The sequence below is a fragment of the Aquarana catesbeiana genome, linkage group LG05 (genome assembly GCF_042186555.1).
Source record: "Aquarana catesbeiana isolate 2022-GZ linkage group LG05, ASM4218655v1, whole genome shotgun sequence".
In the NCBI taxonomy this organism is placed as follows: domain Eukaryota; kingdom Metazoa; phylum Chordata; class Amphibia; order Anura; family Ranidae; genus Aquarana; species Aquarana catesbeiana.
Genome location: NC_133328.1, coordinates 650970482 through 650994833, shown reverse-complemented (window position 1 = coordinate 650994833; position 24352 = coordinate 650970482). Strand labels below are relative to the sequence as shown.

At 46.1% G+C, this 24352-nt stretch overlaps 1 protein-coding gene across 4 annotated transcripts; it reads right to left on the bottom strand.

Annotated features, from left to right (window-relative positions):
* Positions 1–1736: 1736 nt before the first annotated feature.
* On the bottom strand, positions 1737–23808 carry LOC141145691 (uncharacterized). Of its 4 annotated transcripts, none has more exons than XM_073632555.1 (8): positions 23598–23808; positions 21014–21114; positions 19451–19525; positions 16517–16600; positions 14128–14760; positions 9359–9427; positions 5899–5967; positions 1737–4302 (listed from the first exon to the last, which is right to left on the bottom strand). In XM_073632555.1, exons 2-8 carry the CDS (start codon positions 21090–21092, stop codon positions 3542–3544), a joined length of 1770 nt encoding a protein of 589 aa, XP_073488656.1. In that variant the 5' UTR covers positions 21093–21114; positions 23598–23808; the 3' UTR covers positions 1737–3541. The 4 variants fall into 4 exon arrangements, with proteins under 4 accessions (XP_073488656.1, XP_073488657.1, XP_073488653.1 ...); XM_073632556.1 differs by having other exon boundaries at positions 21014–21111; XM_073632552.1 differs by lacking the exon at positions 23598–23808 and adding an exon at positions 21675–21839.
* Between the last annotated feature and the right edge of the window lie 544 nt (positions 23809–24352).

Sequence of the window (24352 nt, the reverse complement as noted above, 5' to 3'; positions counted from 1 at the left end):
AATTGGTAGCCAGTATGACCAATCCAGGAGCCAGGTTAATTGGCACCTAGGGAAAACCTTAAATATTAGGCACCAACTGATAGATCCCCCTTCGCCACGGCATGGGAGGGGAAGGACTGCCCAGGTTTCAGCCTTCGGGGACTAGCAGTCGCCCGGCACCTTCCCCTACAGCCAGCCTGGGGACGCCAGTCCTCCTGGGCAGGCAGGTCCCTGTTCCTGGGCAGGCGGGTCCCTGTTCCTGGGCAGGCGGGTCCCTTGGGTTGGGAGAGGTCCCTTGTAGCCTCCCCCTGCAGCTCAGATGGTGAGGTTGCCAGGACCTGAAGGAGAATCAGGCTGGACAGAAGACGGTTGAGTGGGAGAGCCGACAGTGGGTGGTCTCCACTCAAAAAGAAACACCCCCCAACCCGCTCATTGGACAGGGAAGGAGCAGCACATGGATGAGGTCACTCCTTTGGTCAGCTCATGTGAAAACACAGGTGGGTCCTGATTGGCTCCCCCATTTCGCCCCATCCTCTTCCAGTCCAGAAGCTGATCTAAAGCAGAATTCTGGTCCTTGCTGCATTTAACAATAAATTAAAACAAATATATATTAACAAATGCCGCTATGTGTTTATTAGGACCATTTCGATTTAAATCTAAACATTTGTTGCGAACATTCACCCGTCCTTCACTAATTCTGCCCTAATGTGTTGATTTCCGATGATCCTCAGCTCCATCTAGTGGCCACAATGTGGTATTCACCTGATTGAGGGATTTCAGAAAAAAATATCGCATTACGGCCACCAGATGGAGGCAACGATCCTAAAATGTAGTCAGAATTTGACAAAGATGGGCGAAGGTTTGTCACAATCTTCCATTGACCCTTTTAATCAATTTTTGGGAAATCCCGTAAGTGTAAATAGTTCCTGAAATAGGTATCAGCTTCTCTTTACAGGAAGGGGGCGGAGCTGCACAAGGATCACCAATCAGGGGCGTGCTGCAATGCATGTGAATTGGGCGCCATTCAAAATGAACGACACCACAATGCATGTAGTGTGTGCTGTGGTAATGTGCGCATTCATATGCAGATTACTACAACTCAGAAATGTGAATGGGCCCTGAAGGAAATGCTATGTGCATGGCTGTCTTACTCGACAAGTATTACCCTGGAAGGACCAGAAGTGCTGGGGGGGGGGGGGACATTTACTTTAAGGGCCCAGCCCATAGTTTGTCTTTAGTTTGGAACCCCTGCTGTACACCCCCCAATTTTAGGTTAGATCCCCACTGCACACCCCCCAATTTTAGATTGGATCCCTGCTGAACACCCCCCCCCCACTTTTAGGTTGGACCCCCTGTTGTACACCCCCACTTTTTTGGTTGGAACCCCCCGCTGCACACCCCCCACTTTTAGGTTGGACCCCCCGTTGTACACCCCCACTTTTAGGTAGGATCCCCGCTGCATGCCCCCCAATTTTAGGATTGGACCCCCCTGTTGTACACCTCCCACATTTTGGTTGGAACCCGCTCTGCACGCCCCCCCCCCACTTTTAGGTTGGACCCCTCCCGTTGTACACCCCCCACTTTTAGGTTGGATCCCCGCTGCACGCCCCCCAATTTTAGGTTGGACCCCCCTGTTGTACCCCCCCACATTTTGGTTGGAATCCTTTCTGCACGCCCCCCCATTTTTAGGTTGGACCCCCCTGTTGTACACCCCCCACTTTCAGGTTGGACCCCCCCCCGTTGTACACCCCCCAATTTTAGGTTGGACCCCCCCACTTTTTTGGTTGGAACCCCCACTTTACACCCCCAACTTTTAGGTTGTAACCCCCACTTTGAGGCAGCCAGGTGAGCAGCATTCTCAGGGGGCGGGATCCTCTGTATTTCTCTTGTATCTTTGTATTGTTACTTTGTAACAAAATCTTTACAGATGGTCTTCAGCGGGAAGGACTCGGTGGGCGGGATGTACTAAGCTGTTACTGGCTGCTGGACGGACTGGGCGGGGCTCCCAAGGGAGAGGCGGGAGATTGGTGGGCGGGTCCAGGCACATTTTCTGCATGTTAATTGGCAGCGGCAGCATCTGACAGGCTCCCCCTGGCTGAGGGTCAGTGAACTGCAGATTTGGGGATTCGGACTTCCTGATTTGTATCCAGTGTCTCCTCCGTGGATTTCTATGTAGGTTTGGATGGAGAGCGGAAGGGTCAGACCCCCTGTCAGGTTTCCTTTATTATCCCCCCCCCCCCCCCCCCCAACCACCAACATGTGAATTACACTTTTAAATAAAATCTTTTCATTTTTATGACGTTTATTTTAGTCCCAGTGATGTCATCACCGGGCCTCTGTGCTTCTCTAAGCAATGCAGGCAGATCATTGGCTGGTGGGAGGGGCCAGCAGGGTGCTGTACATAGCTTCCTAAAAACATCCCAGCCCCTCAAATCTGATGCAAGCAGTGGGAGGAGTTATGCAAATATCAAAATGCCTTGATGGGCAGGTGTCAATCTGGAGGAGTGGGCGTTCCTAGGCTGGCTGGATTTGCATAGGTAACGCCCACATGTGATGCTGACCCTCCAAGATTGAAAGAACTAAAATTGTGATGCAAGCAGTGGGGAGGTTCCTGGGAGGAGTTATGCAAATATCAAAATTCCTTGATGGGGGGGTGACAGCCTGTAGGGGTGGCATGTCTTGGTCACGCCCACATGTGATGCTGAGCCTTCATGATTGAAAGAACTGAAATCCAATGAAAGAAAAGGGCGGGGTCAGGGACAGTCTGGAGAGGAAAGCGCTAGATGATGCTGGGCGTCCTCCAGCCAGGAAATGGGGCGGGGCTCTATCTGACATGCTGCAACTTCTAATACACATTGTGAGATGCTCACAGTGTGCAGTGAAATAAGAGGAAGCTATTTCTGTCCAGATGGGGGGAGGGGAGCCGGTACACCTGTGCAAGACTGGAGAGAGGGCCAGGGGTCGAATTTAGCCAGCATCTGGAGTGACCACACTAAGCCTCGGGATTCCTCCAATGTTGGCAGTCCAGTACAGGCTCAATTCAAGAGTACCAAGCCCTGATGAAGGACCACTTGATCCCCCGAAACGCATTGGATTAAAAAAAAAACCCACTTTATCCGCTGAAACGCGTTGGTAAAAGCCACACGACGCCTTGAAACACGTTGGACTTTCATCCACCACTCCTGAGAGATCTGCCCATTCCCATCATTCCCCCTAAGACCTGACTGGGAACATCTACTGCCTTAAAAGATCCAGCGCCTCACACCTTTCTTCTACTTCCTGTGTCCCCACAGGGGAGATTCACCCCATTTGTTCTGGTGTCACTAAAACAGGATGTGACAGGAAACCCCAAATTTTGAATTGTCACCAAAAAAGAGGAGGGATCTTCCGATTGGGACCTCTCTGGGGGGGGGGGGCTTTCCTTCGATTTGGAGAGATTTCCCAGGACTGGAAGTGAAGAGAAATCTCCCCAGTAGCAAAGGAAAACCTGACGGGTTCTGACTCTTCCCGTCTTCATTCAAAAACATTTTTAAAAAGTTTTTTTTTTTTCTTTAGACCTTCTTTAATGATTTTTGGGGGGCTGGAAGGTGGAAGCAGACCTCCGGGTGGTGCGGTTTCTGATGTAGACGGGTAACTCTGACGCGGTGGAGGAGGCGGAGGCCGGTTCAGCGGATCCCGCCGGGGACAGGGCGGTAAAGTCAGACATTGCGGTCAGTAGCAGCGGATTGGGCGGCGTTGGGTGGGGCTTGGGTGACGGCGCGGGGGAGGACGCCGGGGTAGCCATGGGGCTGACGGCTTGGGGCTGCTGTAAATTCCTCATGGCTTGAACCATGGCCCCGTAGAACTGTTTGGTGTCACTGAGATAGTTCTGGAACATGAGATTGAAGTGGGCTTGGTTCATGTGAATCTGGCGCACGTGGGCGTTCAGCTCCCGCACCTCCGTGGCCAGGCCCTCCAGGTGCTGTACGATGCGGCTGTTGCCCTCCACCACGTGCTCCCGCAGCTTGTGCAGCTCGGAGCTGTGGGTCCGAGTCACGTGCCTCAGGTTCTGGCTGAACTCCTCCTGCAGGCGCTGGTAGTCCTGGTCGGTGATAGGCGGCTGCGGCTCGGTCACATGTTCACCGATGTCCATGTTGGGGGAGGCTTTGAGCTCTGCTGGGGGTTCAGGAAGCTCCGCCCTCTCGCTATGGGTTTGGGGTGCCGGGATGCACGGAGATTCCACCTCTGACCATTCGCTGACAATCTGCACATCCAAGGGGGACGTGGCCTCTTCTCCCTCCGAGTAAGTCTCCGCCGAGGCCTCCGGCTGCACAATGGAGGGGGCTGCAAGATAATAAGGAGAGAGATTTACTATTCTGGAGAAGCTGGAGGATGGAGATGACTCAAAACTGAAGATGCCACCACCGGGCCCAAGTGCTGGTCTCATATAACACTGAGCATGCCACACATGCCCCAAAACCTTCACGAGCGTGCTACACATGCCCAACTAACTTCATAGAAGTAAATGGAGCATATCTAGTACATCCTGTCCTTCACTTCTGCCCCTCCCCCCTGCAATTGTCAGCAACTCCCATCCCTCAAAATGATAGTGGGGAGTTGCTGTGTGCCACAGTGTTTATAAACATCGTTCAGGGATCAAGAGATACAAAGTAACGTTGTTTCTAATCATTATTCAGACAGGAGATAGAGAGATAGAAATATACAATGTTTATAAACAATGTTACTTTGTATATTTCGATCTCCTGTATGCACAAAGTAACAATGTTTATAGACAAGGTTACTTTGTATCTCCTGTCTAATTAATGTTTATAAACAATGTTACTTTGTATATTTCGATCTCCTGTATGCACAAATTAACAATGGTTATAAACATTGATCAGTTAGGAGATCAAAATATATAAAGGAACATTGTTTATAAACATTAATTGGACAGAAGATAAAAATATACAATATTTATAAACAATGTTCCTTTGTATATTTATATCTCCTGAATGAGCAAAGTAACAGTTTTATAAACATTGATCAGATGGGAGATAGAGAAATACAAAGTAACATTGTTTATGGACAGGAGATACAAAGTAACATTGTTTATAAACATTGTATATTTCTATCTCTATAAACATTGATCAGATGGAAGAAGATAGAGATAGAAATATACAATGTTTATAAACAATGTTACTTTGTATAATTATCTCTTGTATGCACAAAGTAACAGTTTTATAGACCTTGATCAGATGGGAGATAGAGAGATACAAAGTAACATTGTTTATAAACATTGTATATTTCTATCTCCCATCTCATCAAGGTTTATAAAATGTTACTTTGTGCATACAGGAGATATAAATATACAAAGTAACATTGTTTATAAACATTGTTTTAAGTAATTTGGATATAGTTCTACATTCATGTGGGCAGTTGTTATTATTGTAATTTTATCAGATCAGGATTTATGGATTATGATTGGATTTTGGAAGGTGGGGGAAGGGCATTTGCAGGTCTTGTATGCCGGACTTTGAATGTGTATTATTCATAAATGGTTTTACGTTGGCTGTATAAAAGTTTCTGGTTTTCCAGCCTCCGCTGAGTGCTATTATGAGGGTCATTGGCACTTTACGACCAGCTGACTCCTCTGCCTATCAGGGCTCTGCCAGATATCCTGCTCCTGGATTTCCAATCATCCATTCACAAATCCCAGAGCAGAGAATGATTAATGATTTTATGAGGGGCTCACAGATCCTGACTATAGAAGATTGATGGCGGCCCCCTCTGTGTCTGGAGATGTTCAATGTGAGAATTTAGTCACTGACCGGTCACTTATGAATATTGGAAAAATTAAGTGCAACTCATTTTCAGTTTGGGGATCATCAGACCTCATTATTGTCATAGGGTGGTGTGTCATACATGGGGGGGGGGTCTCACCTGCCGTGTCCACGGTGGGGGCCCAGGAGTGGCACAGGGGGGAACCTGGGGTCTCCAGTGGGATGAGGCCTGAAAGAAAGAAGTCGGTTAATGAGGGGGGGCACATTGGGAGTTATATTTCTAGTTATCACTTATGCAATATACACTGAAGGAAATATTTCCACTTGCCGACTGCAATACATATACAGTATCTGACAAAAGTAAGTACACCCCTCAGTGACATTTGTGTAAATCTTTTCTTCTATCTTTTCATGTGACAACACTGAAGAAATGACACTTGTCTACAATGTAAAGTAGTGAGTGTACAGCTTGTATAACAGTGTAAATTTGCTGTCCCCTCAAAATAACTCAACACACAGCCATTAATGTCTAAACCGCTGGCAACAAAAGTCAGTACACCCCTAAGTGAAAATCTCCAAATTGGGCCCAAAGTGTCAATATTTTGTGTGGCCGCCATTATTTTCCAGCACTGCCTTAACCCTCTTGGGCATGGAGGTCACCAGAGCTTCACAGGTTGTCACTGGAGTCCTCTTCCCCTCCTCCATGATGACATCACAGAGCTGGTGGATGTTAGAGACCTTGCGCTCCTCCACCTTCCGTTTGAGGATGTCCCACAGATGATCAGTAGGGTTTAGGTCTGGAGACATGCTTGGCTAGTCCATCACCTTTACCCTCAGCTTCTTTAGCAAGGCAGTGGTGGTCTTGGAGGTGTGTTTGGGGTGGTTATCATGTTGGAATACTGCCCTGCGGTCCAGTCTCTGAAGGGAGGGGATCATGCTCTGCTTCAGTATATCACAGTACATGTTGGCATTCATGGTTCCCTCAATGATCTGTAGCCCCCCCAGTGCCGGCAGCACTCATGCAGCCCCAGACCATGACACTCCCACCACCATGCTTGACTGTAGACAAGACACACTTGTCTTTGTCCTCCTCACCTGGTTGCCCCCACACACGCTTGTCACCATCTGAACCAAATAAGTTTATCTTGGTCTCATCAGACCACAGGACATGGTTCCAGTAATCCATGTCCTTAGTCTGCTTGTCTTCAGCAAACTGTTTGTGGTCTTTCTTGTGCATCATCTTTAGAAGAGGCTTCCTTCTGGGGGGACAGTCATGAAGACCAATTTGATGCAGTGTGCGGCGTATGGTCTGATCACTGACAGGCCGACCCCCCACCCCTACAACCTCTGCAGCAATGCTGGCAGCACTCATACGTCTATTTCCCAAAGACAACCTCTGGATATGACGCTGATCACGTGACCTCAACTTCTTTGGTGGACCATGGCGAGGCCTGTTCTGAGTGGAACCTGTCCTGTTATACCGCTGTATGGTCTTGGCCACCGTGCTGCAGCTCAGTTTCAGGGTCTTGGCAATCTTCTTATAGCCTAGGCCATCTTTATGTAGAGCAACAATTCTTTTTTTCAGATCCTCAGAGAGTTCTTTGCCATGAGGTGCCATGTAGAACTTCCAGTGACCAGTATGAGAGAGTGAGAGCGATAACACCAAATTTAACACACCTGCTCCCCATTCACACCTGAGACCTTGTAACACTAACGAGTCACATGACACCGGGGAGGGAAAATGGCTAATTGGGCCCAGTTTTGGAGATTTTCCCTTAGGGGTGTACTGACTTTTGTTGCCAGCGGTTTAGACATTAATGACTGTGTGTTGAGTTATTTTGAGGGAACAGCAAATTTACACTGTTATACAAGCTGTACACTCACTACTTTACATTGTAGACAAGTGTCATTTCTTCAGTGTTGTCACATGAAAAGATAGAAGAAAAGATTTACAAACATGTGACTGAGGGGTGTACTTACTTTTGTCAGATACTGTATATTTGTTGTGGCTTTGAAGTGGTTTCCCAGGGCAATGGATGAAGTTATCAGCCATAACCCGGTATTTTTTTTTCAGCCAGCGATTCTCTTTCTCTTAAAAGCTATCCGAGCAGCTCATTACCCACTGAATCACTTTTAGAAGCAGTGGGAGGGGTTGCCCCCCCCCTCCCGCCTCTCACCGGTCATACTCGGGTTTATCGCTCTTGCCGGCGAGCCGAGGAAACAATCGGACAGTTCACACGGCTGGTCACAGAGGTGAGGAGAGAGCAGATCTTCTCTGATCACCTCCAGGATCTTGGAGGACCGGAGTGACAACATGACGTTACTTCCGGTTTAGGGCAGAAGGAAACAACTTTTTCATTTTATAAAAGCAAAAAGATCAATTTTTTTTTAAAGTGGGGTTCCACCCAGGGGGGTCCATTAAAAAAAAAAAAAAAAAAAATTAAAAAAGTCAGCAGCTACAAATACTGCAGCTGCTGACTTTTAATTGGACACTTACCTGTCCCTGGGTCCAGCGATGCGGGGGATCGAAGCCCCGCTCGTCCCCCCCCCTCCGCTCGTCAGCCTGGCGCCCACTGCGCATGCGCGAGCGGCGCCGCGCGCCGTGATTGGCCACTCAATCACCTGGGACCTGTAATGGGTCCCAGATGATTGACAGGAGGGAGGGAACAGAGCGGAGCCCTTCCTGTGCCGATTGGGAAGTGATGTCACCAGCCCAGGCAAAGGAAGAGGCAGACTACGAGGGACCCCCTAGCAACAGGCTTTTACAGGTAAGTTAAAAAAAAAAAATATCCAAATGTTTTTTTGTTTTTGTTTTTTTAGAATTTTTCAGGTATGTTTGTTTTTTTGGGTGGAACCCCACTTTAATGATCAATGTTACTTTGTATCTCTCTATCTCCTGTATGCAAAAGTAAGATTTTCATAAACATTGATCAGCCAGGAGACAGAGCGATACAAAGTAACATTGTCTATAAACATTGATCAGATGGGAGATAGAGAAATACAAAGTAATAATGTTTATAAACATGGATTGGACAGGAGATAGAAATATACAATGTTAATGAACAATGTTCCTTTGTATCTTTCTATCTCCCATCTGATCAATGTTTATAAAGATTTTACTTTATGCATACAGGAGATATAAATATACAAAGTAACATTGTTTATAAACATTGTTCAGGCAGAATATAAACAATGTTTTAAGTAATTTGGATATACTTCTACAGTCATGTGGGCAGTTGTTATTATTGTAACTTTATCAGATCTGGATTTATGGATTATGATTGGATTTTGGAAGGTGGGGGAAGGGCATTTGCAGGTCTCATATGTCAGACTTTGAATGTGTATTATTCATAAATGGTTTTACGTTGGCTGTATAAAAGTTTCTGGTTTTCCAGCCTCCGCTGAGTGCTGTTATGAGGGTCATTGGCACTTTACAACCAGCTAATGCCTCTGCCTATCAGGGCTCTGCTTGCCAGATATCCTGCTCCTGGATTTACCAACAGCCAATCATCCATTCACAAATCCCAGACCAGAGAATGATTAATGATTTTAAAATTTGGGGATCATCAGACCTCATTATTGTCATAGGGTGGTGTGTCATACATGGGGGGGGGTCTCACCTGCCGTGTCCACAGTGGGGGCCCAGGAGTGGCACAGGGGGGAACCGGGGGTCTCTAGTGGGACGAGGCCTGAAAAAGAGAAGCCGGTTAATGGGGGGGGGCACATTGGGGGTTGTCTTTCTAGTTATCACTTATGCAATATACACTGAAGGAAATATATTGATATCTACAGAACAGAAGCAGGTATTTGCAGTAGACATGTGCAGAACGGAAACATTCGTTTTGGATAAATTTGTTATGTTACTAATTTAGTTTAGTTGATTCATTTCGGAATTCGTTTTGTTTTTGTTTATTAATTCTCTAAGGAATTCCAATTTTTTGGAAAAATTCCACTTGGGATCGGTCGAAAAATGATTGACCCATTCTATTTCTGTGTGAAGAATAGCTGGTTGTTAAGGAGCGGGCTGGGAAGCTGGCCGCCGCGTCCTTAACAACCGATGACACATCAGAGGGGGCGGGATCTGGGGGCCTCTTTGTTAAAGGGGGCTTCCAGATTCTGATAAGTCACCCCCCGAACCCCCCACAACCATCGGCCAGGGTTGTGGGGAAGAGGTCCCCATCAACATGAAGACAAGAGTGGGGGGGAGCATTGTGGAGGACATGTGGCCCAGTATGTTTAAGGAGGGGGCCCCCCTTTCCTGGCCTGCATGCTCGGATAAGGTTCTGGTATGAATTGGGGGGGGGTGGGGAGGGCCTTACACTGTTTTTTCTTGAATTTGTATTTGCTGGCAATTCTTTTCTTTACATCTCAGCTGTCAGTGGTAGACATGTGCGCTGCCGAAAAATGTGTTCGTTTTCGTTTCAGTCGTTTGTTTGTTTTTTTCATTTTTTTGGGTCATTCGTCATGATTGAAATTCGCTATTTTGAATAAATTCGTAACTTCGGGAAAAATTTAAATTCGTTACATTCATAGTTACATAGAAGGTGAGGTTGAAAAAAGACACAAGTCCATCAAGTCCAACCCATGTGTGTGATTATAGTTCAGTTCCATTCATTTAGATGCGGTATTCGTTATTTCGATTATTTGTAAAAATCTAAAATTTCTAAAATCCGAAAATCAAAACATTTGAAATAATAATGAACTAACTAATAACTATTAAATTATAGGTATTGGGATTTCCTTTTAAATTTGTCTGTTAGTGAATGTAACAAATACAAATTTATCCAAACTTATGAATTATCCGAAATAAAGAATGCCGCATCTAAACGAATGGAACATAAAGAATTAATAATAATAATAATAATAAAACAAAAAGTTTGTATTTTTTATTTATTATTATTATTATTATTATTAATTTGTTAGGTTCCATTCGTTTAGATGCGGCATTTGTTATTTCGGATAATTCATAAGTTCGGAAAAATTTGTATTCGTTACACCAGGTGTCTCAAACTCAAATTGCCCGAGGGCCACATAACAAGTTTTCCTATCCCATGGGGGGGCCGCATGCAAACTTTCAAAACTTCAAAAACAAAACTATACCAGCAATAATATACTATACCCAGCACTGGTGTCAGCAAATGCATTATTAACCCCCCAGCATTACCCCCCACACTCCATAATTACCCTGCACACTGCACAATTACCCCCACACTACACAGATACCCCCCACTCTCCATCAAATACCCCCCACACTGTACAATTACCCCCCACACTGCACAATTACCCCCCACACTGCACAATTACCCCCCACACTGCACAATTACCCCCCACACTGCACAATTACCCCCCACACTCCATAAAATTCCCCCCTCTCTCAATCAAATACCCCACACTCTCCATCAAATACCCCACACTCTCCATCAAATACCCCCCTCTCTCCATCAAATACCCCCCTCTCTCCATCAAATACCCCCCTCTCTCCATCAAATACCCCCCTCTCTCCATCAAATACCCCCCTCTCTCCATCAAATACCCCCCACTCTCCATCAAATATCCCCCACTCTCCATCAAATACCCCCCACTCTCCATCAAATACCCCCCACTCTCCATCAAATACCCCCCACTCTCCATAATTACCCCCCACACTGCACAATTACCCCCACACTGCTCAATTACCCCCCACTCTCCATAAAATACCCCCTACTCTCCATAAAATACCCCCCTACTCTCCATAAAATACCCCCCTACTCTCCATAAAATACCCCCTACTCTCCACAAAATACCCCCCTACTCTCCATAAAATACCACCCACTCTTCATCAAATATCCCCCACTCTCCATCAAATACCCCCCACTCTCCATCAAATACCCCCCACTCTCCATAATTACCCCCCACACTGCTCAATTACCCCCACACTGCTCAATTACCCCCCACTCTCCATAAAATACCCCCTACTCTCCATAAAATACCCCCTACTCTCCATAAAATACCCCCCTACTCTCCATAAAATACCCCCCTACTCTCCATAAAATACCCCCTACTCTCCATAAAATACCCCCCACTCTTCATCAAATATCCCCCACTCTCCATCAAATACCCCCCACTCTCCATCAAATACCCCCCACTCTCCATAATTACCCCCCACACTGCACAATTACCCCCACACTGCTCAATTACCCCCCACTCTCCATAAAATACCCCCTACTCTCCATAAAATACCCCCTACTCTCCATAAAATACCCCCCTACTCTCCATAAAATACCCCCCTACTCTCCATAAAATACCCCCCACTGCACAAATTTCTACCCCAGTCCCCCCACTAAGGACTTTGCCTCAGTGTGATGGCTCACTCACCTCTCCTGGCAGTCAGGATCATCTGCCTCCCGAGTCCTCTCCTCCTGGCTTCCACACAGGCCTAGTGATAGGAGAACCAGAGAACACAATCTCCCGCCCTGAGGTGGCAGCAAGACCCTGGTTTGGGGCCTCTGGTCGATCGTCAGTGCCTAGGTAGGCAGGGCGATGGGCGGATCGATGAGCGGATCCTTCCTCCGGCTCTGTTCTCTCTCTGGGCTGCAGCAGCGGAGAGGACAGAGGAGATGGAGAGGTAAAGCTCTTTGGCGCCTCCCCCTCTGCGGTGCCTGGGTGCAGTGCAAAAAGACGTCCTGGATCGGCTCTGCCTGCAGGCCATTTTTAACCGGGCCGCAAATGGCCCGCGGGCCGGTACTTTGAGACCCCTGCGTTACATTCACTAACAGACAAAATTTAAAAGGAAATTCCAATACCTATCATTTAATAGTTAGTTATTATTAGTTAGTTAGTTATTCTTTCAAATTTTTGGATTTCTGAATTATCAATATAACAAATGCCGCATCTAAATGAATGGAACATAACAAATTAATAATAATAAAAAGTTTATTATTATTGTTATGGGGAAGTTCCCCCGGGGGGGGGGGGGTTTAAGCAGCGAAGTGAGCAAATAGTAGATAAATTTGAAAAAAATAGGTTCTTTATTAAAAGTTATTGGCATACAATGTTTCCATAATAGTTCAAATATGAGCTCATATTTTAACTATTATGGAAACATTGTATGCCAATAACTTTTAATAAAGAATGTATTTTTTCAAATTTATCTACTATTTGCTCACTTCGCTGCTTAAAACCCCCCCCCCCGGGGGAACTTCCCCATAACATATTATCCGGGGTGTGCAGCACCATTACCTCTCCTTATACGTGTTTTTCCCATGCTAGTTTATTATTATTATTTATTATTAATTTTTGGCGTTCCATTTGCTTAGATGCGGCATTCGTTATTTCGGATAATTCGATATTTCGGATAAATTCGCATTCGTTACTTTCACTAACAGCCAAATTTGAAAGGAGATTCCAATACCCGTAGTTAGTAATAGTTATTATTAGTTCGTTATTTCAGATTTTGGAATTTTTGGGTTTTCAAATTTTTTTTCTTATGAATTTTCATTCTTATTTTCGAATTTCAGATTTTCGAATTTACGTCTTTTTTCGAATTTTCATAAAAATTCGTTAAAGCGGGTTTTCGTTAAGTCGAACATTTCCGTATTACCGAATTTGTCGAATTTGGTAGAAAAACGAATTCAGAACGAAACGAATTGCTCAGGTCTACTGATGGGTCATCGGTTGTTAAGGACGTAGGCGGCCGGCTTCCCGGTCTGCTCCTTAACCTGCTATTCTTCACACAGAATTCGAATCGGTCGATCATTTTTTGAACAATCTGAATTTCGAATCATTCTGAAAATTTGGAATTCATTAGAAAGCGAATATACGAAACGAAACAAAAACGTATTTCAAAGAAATTTTGTTACAGATTTCATTTGGAGATTGGGATACATCTGAATCTCCAAAATGAACTGCATGTGTCAAGTGTAATGATGCCTACACACGATCGGACTTCTCATCGGATAAAGATATGACGGCTTTTCTGACGGGATTCCACTCAAGTTTGCCTTGCATATAAACGGTCACGCAAAAGTTCACTGAACTTACGACTGTCAAGAACGCGGTGACGTACAACACTACGATGAGCCGAGAAAATGAAGTTCAATGCTTCCGAGCATGCATCGAAATGTTTCCGACCATGCGTAGAAATTTTGCGCGTCGGAATTGCCACAGACGATCACATTTTCGGATAGGAACTTTTTCCGACCGAAAAATTGAGAACATGCTCTCAATCTTTTGCTGGCTGGAATTCGGCCAGCAAAATTCCGATGGAGCGTACACACGGTCGCATTTTCTGACGAAAAACTCTCATCTGTCTTTTGCGGGCCGAAATTCCGATCGTGTGTACGCAGCATTACAGAAGAGGGTAATTACCCCGCTGTATGGCCTCCATTGACACATACTGGGGATTACTTACTGGCGAGATCCATCATGGTGGGCTCACATGTATCCAGAACGTGCTGCCCCCCGTCTGACATCAGAGCGGAGATCTTCTGCCACAGTTTCTCTTCCCAGCTGTTAAATCTGATCTGCTCGTGGGGGTCGCCCCTGCCGAGCGCCTGCTGCTCCAGAGCCGCCATCTTGAGTTTCACCGCCCGCCTGCAGTCGCCGTAGCGCTTCTTGCACACCTCGATGGTCCTGTACGTTTTTGCTACGCTATTGACATTATTCACCACCTCCTGCCACAGCCGCCTCTTCTGCGTGGCGCTGCCCTTCACAGAGGACTGACCACATAATTCTCTATAATGATTCAGGACGTTTGCCACCAGGACTTCGTTCTCCTCCTCGCTGAATCGCTGCCCCCTCTGGCGCTCCTCCTCTGTGTACGCCATGTTGTGTTTCTTCAGTTTACGCTGCAACTGCTGGCGGTCCCGGAAGGCTAAATGGTGCCAGCCGCCTCTCTTCTTCTTCCCTCCCCGCCGGTGTCCTCCGCCCCGCTCCATCTCACTCAGGGACCCATTACACCCAAATCTGTGACCCGCTCTGACCGCATCTTTCCTGCGTTCCTTCCCAGAGATCCCGCCGCGGCTCCGGTGCACTGAGCTCCCTACTGGGACAGAAGAAGGAGAAACAAAACCCAAATAAAATATATATGTAGTCGATTATAACAATCGCTTCAATAACACAGTGTTTAGAAACATTGTTCAGTCAAGAGATACAAAGTAACATTGTTTATAAACATTAATCAGGCAGGAGATAAACAATGTTACTTTGTATCTCTATCTCCTGTCTGATCAATGTTTATAAACAATGTTACTTTGTATCTCTTTATCTCCTTACAAATCAAGGTTTGTAAAGAGATACAAAGTAACATAGATCAGACAAGAGTTAGATAAATACAAAGTAAAATTGTTTATAAACATTGATCAGTCAGGAGATAGAGAGATACAATGTGACATTGTTTATCTCCTGACTGATCAATGTTTATAAGCAATGTTACTTTGTATCTCTCTATCTCCTGTCTGATCAATGTTTATGGGCGGCACAGTGGTGTAGTGGTAGCACTCTCGCCTAGCAGTAAGAAGGGTCACTGGTTCGAATCCCAACCACACCACAACACTACCTGCTTGGAGTTTGCATATTCTCCCTGTGCCTGCGTGGGTTTCCTCCGGGTACTCCGGTTTCCTCCCACACTCCAAAGACATGCTGGTAGGTTAATTGGATCCTGTCTAAATTGTCCCCAGTATGTATGAATGTGAGTTGGGGACCTTAGATTGTAAGCTCCTTGAGGGTAGGGACTGATGTGAATGTACAATGTATATGTAAAGCGCTGCGTAAATTGACAGCGCTATATAAGTACCTGAAATAAATAAATAAATAATAAACAATTTTACTTTGTATTTATCTATCTCTTGTCTGATCAATGTTACTTTGTATTTCTTTACAAACCTTGATTTGTAAGGAGAAAAAGAGATACAAAATAACATTGATCAGACAAGAGATAGATAAATACAAAGTAACATTGTTTATAAACATTGATCTGATGGGAGATAGAGAGATACAAAGTAACATTATTAATAAACAAACAATGTATTAATTAGAACATTAACATCAATAACACTGATTTAATATCTCAACAAAGATAGACTGCAATCTACTGAAATGTTGGACAGAATAACTACCTCTGGTTTGGACACATATTTCCTTCTCCAGACCGGTGAGCACCCCTACTCCTTGCTATTTATCTCCCCCTTCCATAGAATGTGCACTGCAGGTATAGTATGAGCCCTCCCCCTTCCATTGAATATACACTATGGGTATAGTATGAGCCCTCCCTCTTCCATTGAATATACACTATGGGTATGGTATGAGCCCTCCTCCTTTCATTGAATACACACTATGGGTATGAGCCCTCCCCCTTCCATTGAATATACACTATGGGTATGGTATGAGCCCTCCTCCTTTCATTGAATACACACTATGGGTACGGGATGAGCCCTCCCCCTTCCATAGGATACGCACGGTGGGTATGGTATGAGCCCTCCCCCTTCCATTGAATGTACACTATGGGTATGGTATGAGCCCTCCTCTTTTCATTGAATATACACTATGGGTATGGTATGAGCCCTCCCCCTTCCATTGAATATACACTATGGGTATGGTATGAGCCCTCCCCCTTCCATTGAATATACACTATGGGTATGGTATGAGCCCTCCCCCTTCCATTGAATATACACTATGGGTATGGTATGAGCCCTCCTCCTTCCATAGGATACGCACGGTGGGTATGGTATGAGCCCTCCCCCTTCCATTGAATACACACTATGGGTACGGGATGAGCCCTCCCCCTTCCATAGGATACGCACCGCGGGTATAGTATGACGCCTCCCCATTTTGCTGCGTCTGGTTTGGCAGTTCTTCATCCTTCGTTTCTTTTTTCCCATCCTCTCCTGTTGGAATGAAAGGAGTTAATAATGAGCACATTCATTTCTGGGTCATGTCTGCTGCTCATCCTCCATTTGCCTCCATACTCATTACATTTCTATATAGACTGTCACTGATCATCAAAGCAGAAAATGCTATTTTCCTGGCTCTCTTCTGGATGCAATGGCTTCAGCCACTGAGTATTGATACGCTTAATGGCCGGGGTTCGGGGCTGCAAACATAATATTTAGGACTGAAGTCAATGGGAGCCAAATATTGGAAATCCATCATGGCAATTTCCTAGACTAATAGGCATGAGATTGTCAAGCAAATGGCAGTGGGAGGTGGGGGGGGGGGGGAGGCTGGGCACTGTCCTGAGGTACCCAAGCATTAAAAAAAAAAATTCCTTCTGGTGTGAAATGACCCATCTGTACAATGTTTACAACCGGCTACAGCAACACTGACGTTTACATTGCTGGAAATTACTGGTAAATGACAGTTCCTGGCCTCTTACTTCTGTATGTAAACAAATGCCCGGGGATTCCCTTCAACTATACCGGACCCTTATCAGAGATGAAGAGAAGATGTTATATGTAGATGTAAATGGGGGACCCCATAAAAAACCAGTGTGGGGTTCCCCCTAAAATTACATACCAGACCTTGACGTCAGTACCAGTCACCTTCATACCAGATCATTTTAAATGTGATATCTTGTATGGATGCCAAGGGGGAATGAAAAAAAAAAGGCGAGGGATCCCCCCATATCCATTCCATAGCAGACCCTTATCTGAACATACAGCCTAAATGCTTCCTTCCCCCCAAACCATACCATGCCACATGTCCTCCATCTCCATATTGAAAAGGACAAGGACCTCTTCCCTGGCCTGGTAGTTTTGGGGGTCATATTGGAAGTTGGACGTCCCCTTTAAAAAGAATGAATGGAGGCCAGGTGATATTGCTGGTTGCTAAGGACACGGCTGGTGCCGGAACCCACAGCTTCCTTAATAACCATTGACATTGGAAGAAGAAAGCTGTCATATACAGTAAGTAGTGATAGAAAAAACAATATAAGGCAATCGTCTCCATGAAAACTGGCTGAAACGTCGGCATTCACAGACATCACAGACTGACACCCCCCCCCCCCCCGGTGTCTGCTCCCATGTCATCAAACTGAAGCCAGGAATTTATTCTAGCAGAATGTTACCATGTATAATCCTGGAATGTCTGGGAATGTTGGGAAGTTACAATGTATAATCCTGGAATGTCTGGGAATGTTGGGAAGTTACAATGGATGATCCCGGGATGTCTGGGAATGTTGGGAAGTTACAAGTTATGATCTCGGGATGTCTGGGAATGTTGGGAAGTTACAATGTATTATCCTGGGATGTCTGGGAATGTTGGGAAGTTACAATGGATGATCTCGGGATGTCTGGGAATGTTGGGAAGTTACAAGTTATGATCTCGGGATGTCTGGGAATGTTGGGAAGTTACAATGGATGATCCCGGGATGTCTGGGAATGTTGGGAAGTTACAATGGATGATCCCGGGATGTCTGGGAATGTTGGGAAGTTACAATGGATGATCTCGGGATGTCTGGGAATGTTGGGAAGTTACAATGTATGATCTCGGGATGTCTGGGAATGTTGGGAAGTTACAATGGATGATCCCGGGATGTCTGGGAATGTTGGGAAGTTACAATGGATGATCCCGGGATGTCTGGGAATGTTGGGAAGTTACAATGGATGATCTCGGGATGTCTGGGAATGTTGGGAAGTTACAATGGATGATCTCGGGATGTCTGGGAATGTTGGGAAGTTACAATGGATGATCCCGGGATGTCTGGGAATGTTGGGAAGTTACAATGGATGATCCCGGGATGTCTGGGAATGTTGGGAAGTTACAATGGATGATCCCGGGATGTCTGGGAATGTTGGGAAGTTACAATGGATGATCCCGGGATGTCTGGGAATGTTGGGAAGTTACAAGTTATGATCTCGGGATGTCTGGGTATGTTGGGAAGTTACAAGTTATGATCTCGGGATGTCTGGGAATGTTGGGAAGTTACAAGTTATGATCTCGGGATGTCTGGGAATGTTGGGAAGTTACAATGGATGATCCCGGGATGTCTGGGAATGTTGGGAAGTTACAATGTATGATCTCGGTATGTCTGGGAATGTTGGGAAGTTACAATGGATGATCCCGGGATGTCTGGGAATGTTGGGAAGTTACAATGGATGATCTCGGGATGTCTGGGAATGTTGGGAAGTTACAATGGATGATCCCGGGATGTCTGGGAATGTTGGGAAGTTACAATGTATTATCCTGGGATGTCTGGGAATGTTGGGAAGTTACAATGGATGATCTCGGGATGTCTGGGAATGTTGGGAAGTTACAATGTATGATCTCGGGATGTCTGGGAATGTTGGGAAGTTACAATGGATGATCCCGGGATGTCTGGGAATGTTGGGAAGTTACAATGGATGATCCCGGGATGTCTGGGAATGTTGGGAAGTTACAATGTATAATCCCGGGATGTCTGGGAATGTTGGGAAGTTACAATGGATGATCTCGGGATGTCTGGGAATGTTGGGAAGTTACAAGTTATGATCTCGGGATGTCTGGGAATGTTGGGAAGTTACAAGTTATGATCTCGGGATGTCTGGGAATGTTGGGAAGTTACAATGGATGATCCCGGGATGTCTGGGAATGTTGGGAAGTTACAATGGATGATCTCGGGATGTCTGGGAATGTTGGGAAGTACAATATAACAATGTTTTAAATTTTTCCATGAGGAGTTGTATGTGAAACCGCCACAAATGAACATTTAATAAACTGTCATTAGCTCAAAATTCTTATTACCATAGGAAGGAACTCACCGTCTGTATTGATGGAAGGTGTCAGGTCATCCTCTATCTTTATCTGGATCCTTTCCAGTACGACCTCCGGAAATCCTGCGCCATCCAAAACATGGAGAGGTCATTAGGTTTGGATAACTTGCAACATTTTCACATAAAAACTGAAGACTTGGCTGGTTAATTTCCATCCTGATGTCCCCAGAGTCCTCCTCAATCCACCATGCTGGGTCTGTATTCCCACTAAACCCCACATAGATTTCTGGAGTCCCGCAATTATAGAGGTCCAAACACTGAGACAGTTAAGGTGCATACATGGAACTGGATATACACTATATGGCCTAATGTCTGTGGAGCCCCTCCAAATGATGGAGTTCAGGTGTCCCCAGTGAAGGATCCCGGTAATCCTCCATCATACAAGGACATTGTAGACCATTGTGATCTTCACAACCTTGTGGTAACTGTTTGGTAAAGACCCTTTCCTGTTTCACCATGACTGTGCCCCCCACCCCCGTGTACAAAGCCAGCTCCATAAAGACATGATATGACCAGTTTGGTGTGGAGGAACTTGAGTGTCCTGTACAGAGCCCTGACCTCATCCCTACTGAACACCTTTTGGAATGAATTGGAATGCTGAGGGTGAGCCAGGTCTTCTCATCCAACATCAGTACCTGAACTCACAAGTGGGCACAGATTCCACAGACACCATTCAAAATCTTGAGCCTCCTCAGATGAGTGGGGGCTGTCTGAGCCACAAAGGGGGACAACAACTTTATATTAATGGTCAATGGCCATGGGAGGGGGCAACTCCATAATAATGGCCATGGGAGTGGGCAACTCCATAATAATGGCCATGGGAGGGGGCAACTCCATAATAATGGCCATGGGAGTGGGCAACTCCATAATAATGGCCATGTGAAAGGGCAACTCCAAAAAAATGGCCATGGGAGGGGCAACTCCATAATAATGGCCATGGGAGAGGGCAACTCCATAATAATGGCCATGGGAAGGGGCAACTCCATAATAATGGCCATGGGAGGGGGCAACTCCATAATAATGGCCATGGGAGGGGGCAACTCCATAATAATGGCCATGGGAGGGGGCAACTCCATAATAATGGCCATGGGAGGGGGCAACTCCATAATAATGGCCATGGGAGGGGGCACCTCAATAATAATGGCCATGGGGGTAGAGCACCTCCATAATATTGGCCATGGGGGAAGAGCACCTCCATAATATTGGCTATTGGCTATTGGCTTGTTTTGGATTTGGAAATTTGGGCTCATATAGGTGTGGTGGTCTGCGCTCCACATATAGCGATAAAGTGTAAGAATATGATTGATAACGGGCAGGCGTTATGTAATAAGGGTGTCTTCTGCTGCTCCCCTGACTATTGTCCACGTTCATTATGTTCAAAATGACATTCCAAATTTGATGGCAGCCTGGGAAGGTCAAGGTGCAGCCAGACTGGCTCTGAGCCCCTGAATAGTCACATGCTGTGCCATGGTTGTAGATACACCCTCCTAGTTGTAGTCCACTCCCATCCATCTTTATACACAGCCCCATGGCAGTCCATCATCTACTCACGTAGTAGGTTGGGGTCCATGCTGATGAAGTCCTGAGCTCCTTTGATGCTACTGAGATACTTGGAGTCCAACAACGACATTCTCCACCGACTGGATGTTCTGCTGTTAGAGAGAGAGAAGATGACATGTTCTTGAAGCAGTGATGGAGTTTTTGACCCCGATAGCCATTGATTTGTGCAGAACGTTTGGAGTTTAAGGGATACTACTGGCTAAGTGAAGGGTGCAATATGGAGGCAGGGACAGAGTGCTGTCACCCCATACCAGGAAGTGGCTAGATGAAGACCCCGGAGGGCAGGATCACCAGATTATTTTACTGGAATTTAGGATTGAAATTACATTACTATGTAAAAGCTTCTTTGAGATTTTAGGGCTTGGGATTACGTAGCCTGAGGGCCCATTTACAGTTAAGGGTATCATTGCAGAACATTAATGCACACACATTGACATGCCTTATAACATGAATTGATGTCACATAGGATGTCAGTGTACCACATTGGATGATAAAATATGCATGTGTCTTTATTATTAACAATGCAGCACACCACAATGCATGGTGTATGCGTTGCTGTGCGTTGTGGTTTGGGGACTACTGTACAGTATGTTAGGGTGTCATTCACAGTGCAAGGCACCCCAAAATATATAAGATCCTCTTACTGACCAACCTTTGATTCATCCTTCTCTGTCTGTTGGGGGTCCCAGTGGTGACCATTTCAGGTCAGGATGGACAGATCCACCATCCATGGTTCTTGGTCTCACTATCCATGGTGAGGGATCTGCTTGTCTCTGACAATTCATGAAATATACAAGTGGGTACCATAACCGGTACAGAGGGTTTGGATTCTGGGGGGTGGGTGATCACCTGCAGTTGCTTCTGTTAGTCTAAGGGTCTCCAAGCTTTCTAAACCAAGGGCCAGTTTACTGTCCTTCAGACTTTAGGGGGGCCAGACTGTGGCCATTGGGAGTAGAAAATGTCCCATCATCATTGGGAGTAAACAATGCCCCATTGTTGGTGTCAGTGGAAGGAATAGTGCCCCATCGTTGGTATCAGTGGGAGGAATGGTGCGCCATCGTTGGTGTCAGTGGGAGGAATGGTGCGCCATCATTGGTGTCAGTGGGAGGAATGGTGCGCCATCGTTGGTGTCAGTGGGAGGAATAGTGTCCCATCATTGGTGTCAGTGGGAGGAATAGTGCCACCCCGTTGGTGTCAGTGGGAGGAATCGTGCCCCATCATTGGTGCCAGTGGGAGGAATAGTGTCCCCTCGTTGGTGTCAGTGGGAGGAATAGTGCCCCATTGTTGGTGTCAGTGGGAGGAATAGTGCCCCTTTGTTGGTGTCAGTGGGAGGAATAGTGTCCCATCATTGGTGTCAGTGGGAGGAATAGTGCCCCTTTGTTGGTGTCAGTGGGAGGAATAGTGTTCCATCGTTGGTGTCAGTGGGAGGAATAGTGTCCCATCGTTGGTGTCAGTGGGAGGAATAGTGCCCCTTTGTTGGTGTCAGTGGGAGGAATAGTGCCCCATCTTTGGTGTCAGTGAGAGGAATAGTGCCCCATCATTGGTGTCAGTGGGAGGAATAGTGCCCCATCGTTGGTATCAGTGGGAAGAATAGTGTCCCATCGTTGGTGTAAATGGGAGGAATAGTGCCCCATCGTTGCTGTCAGTGGGAGGAATAGTGTCCCCTCATTGGTGTCAGTGGGAGGAATAGTGCCCCATCATTGGTATCAGTGGGAGGAATAGTGTCCCATCGTTGGTGTCAGTGGGAGGAATAGTGTCCCATCATTGGTGTCAGTGGGAGAATAGTGTCCCATCATTGGTGTCAGTGGGAGAAATAGTGTCCCATCGTTGGTGTCAGTGGGAGGAATAGTGCCCCATCATTGGTATCAGTGGGAGGAATAGTGTCCCATCATTGGTGTCAGTGGGAGGAATAGTGTCCCATCGTTGGTGTCAGTGGGAGGAATAGTGTCCCATCGTTGGTGTCAGTGGGAGGAATAGTGTGCCATCGTTGGTGTAAATGGGAGGAATAGTGTCCCATCATTGATATCAGTGGGAGGAATAGTGTCCCATCATTGGTGTCAGTGGGAGGAATAGTGTCCCATCATTGGTGTCAGTGGGAGGAATAGTGTCCCATCATTGGTGTCAGTGGGAGGAATAGTGCCCCATCATTGGTATCAGTAAATAAAATAGTGCCTTGAGAGCCAGATAAAGGCAATCAAAGGGCCGTATCCAGCCAATTTGGAGACCCCGGCGTTAGTCCATTCCAGGGTTAGCAGATAAATACAATCACTAATACGTCTAACTGTTAACACATCCACAACGTATTCCAAGTCATGCAACCATCATTCCCTTGTTCAGGAGCTGACAATCTAATTACTCTGTAAATTAGGCAATGAAGAGATATTGATTTGTCCTGCAGACGGTCCATGTTACCTATGTGAAGATTGGGGGTACAGTAAATCTTGTCTATGGATGGTCACTGATGCCCCCCGCACTGTCCTCCATTATACAGGTCCCTATATACATGTATATAACAGGGGACCCCCGAGGAGGGGGGAACCAATACATGACGGAAGGGGGGTCATTCTCCACTCACCCAATAACACTGAGGATGGGGCACCTTCGAGGAATGTACCATGAGAGGACAGCAAAGCAGCAAGACGTAGATCCTGGCCTGTAGTGTGGCCCTACAGTCTTCTCTGGGGCCCCTGGAGGAGGAGAGTCCAGGAATCCCTGTATTCAAACACTGAGAGCTGAGCTTCCTGATGAGAGAGAGAGGAAATACGCAAAACAGGGGGGAGGGGGCAGATCTGGAGGGGAGGGGGGCGAGCTGAAGGGGAGAGGGGCGAGCTGGAGGGGAGGGGGGCAAGCTGGAAGGGGGGGATGTGAGTTGAATGGGAGGAGGGGCAGATCTGGAGGGGAGGGGGGCGAGTAGGATGGGAGGAGGGGACTTCCGGCAGTCTAACCACCAGTGAGCCTTGGCCATATTGTAACACATTGTAACCACCAGTGAGCCCGGCATTGATACATTGTAACCACCAGTGATCCCGGCATTGATACATTGTAACCACCAGTGATCCCGGCATTGATACATTGTAACCACCAGTGATCCCGGCATTGATACATTGTAACCACCAGTGATCCCGGCATTGATACATTGTAACCACCAGTGATCCCGGCATTGATACATTGTAACCACCAGTGATCCCGGCATCACTGGTGTTTAAAAAATAAAGAAATAAAGAAATAAAAATTCCTTAAATCTATCCCATTGTTGTAGGCGCTATATAACTTTTGCGCAAACCAATCAATATACGCTTATTGGGTTTTTTTTATTACTAAAAATATGTA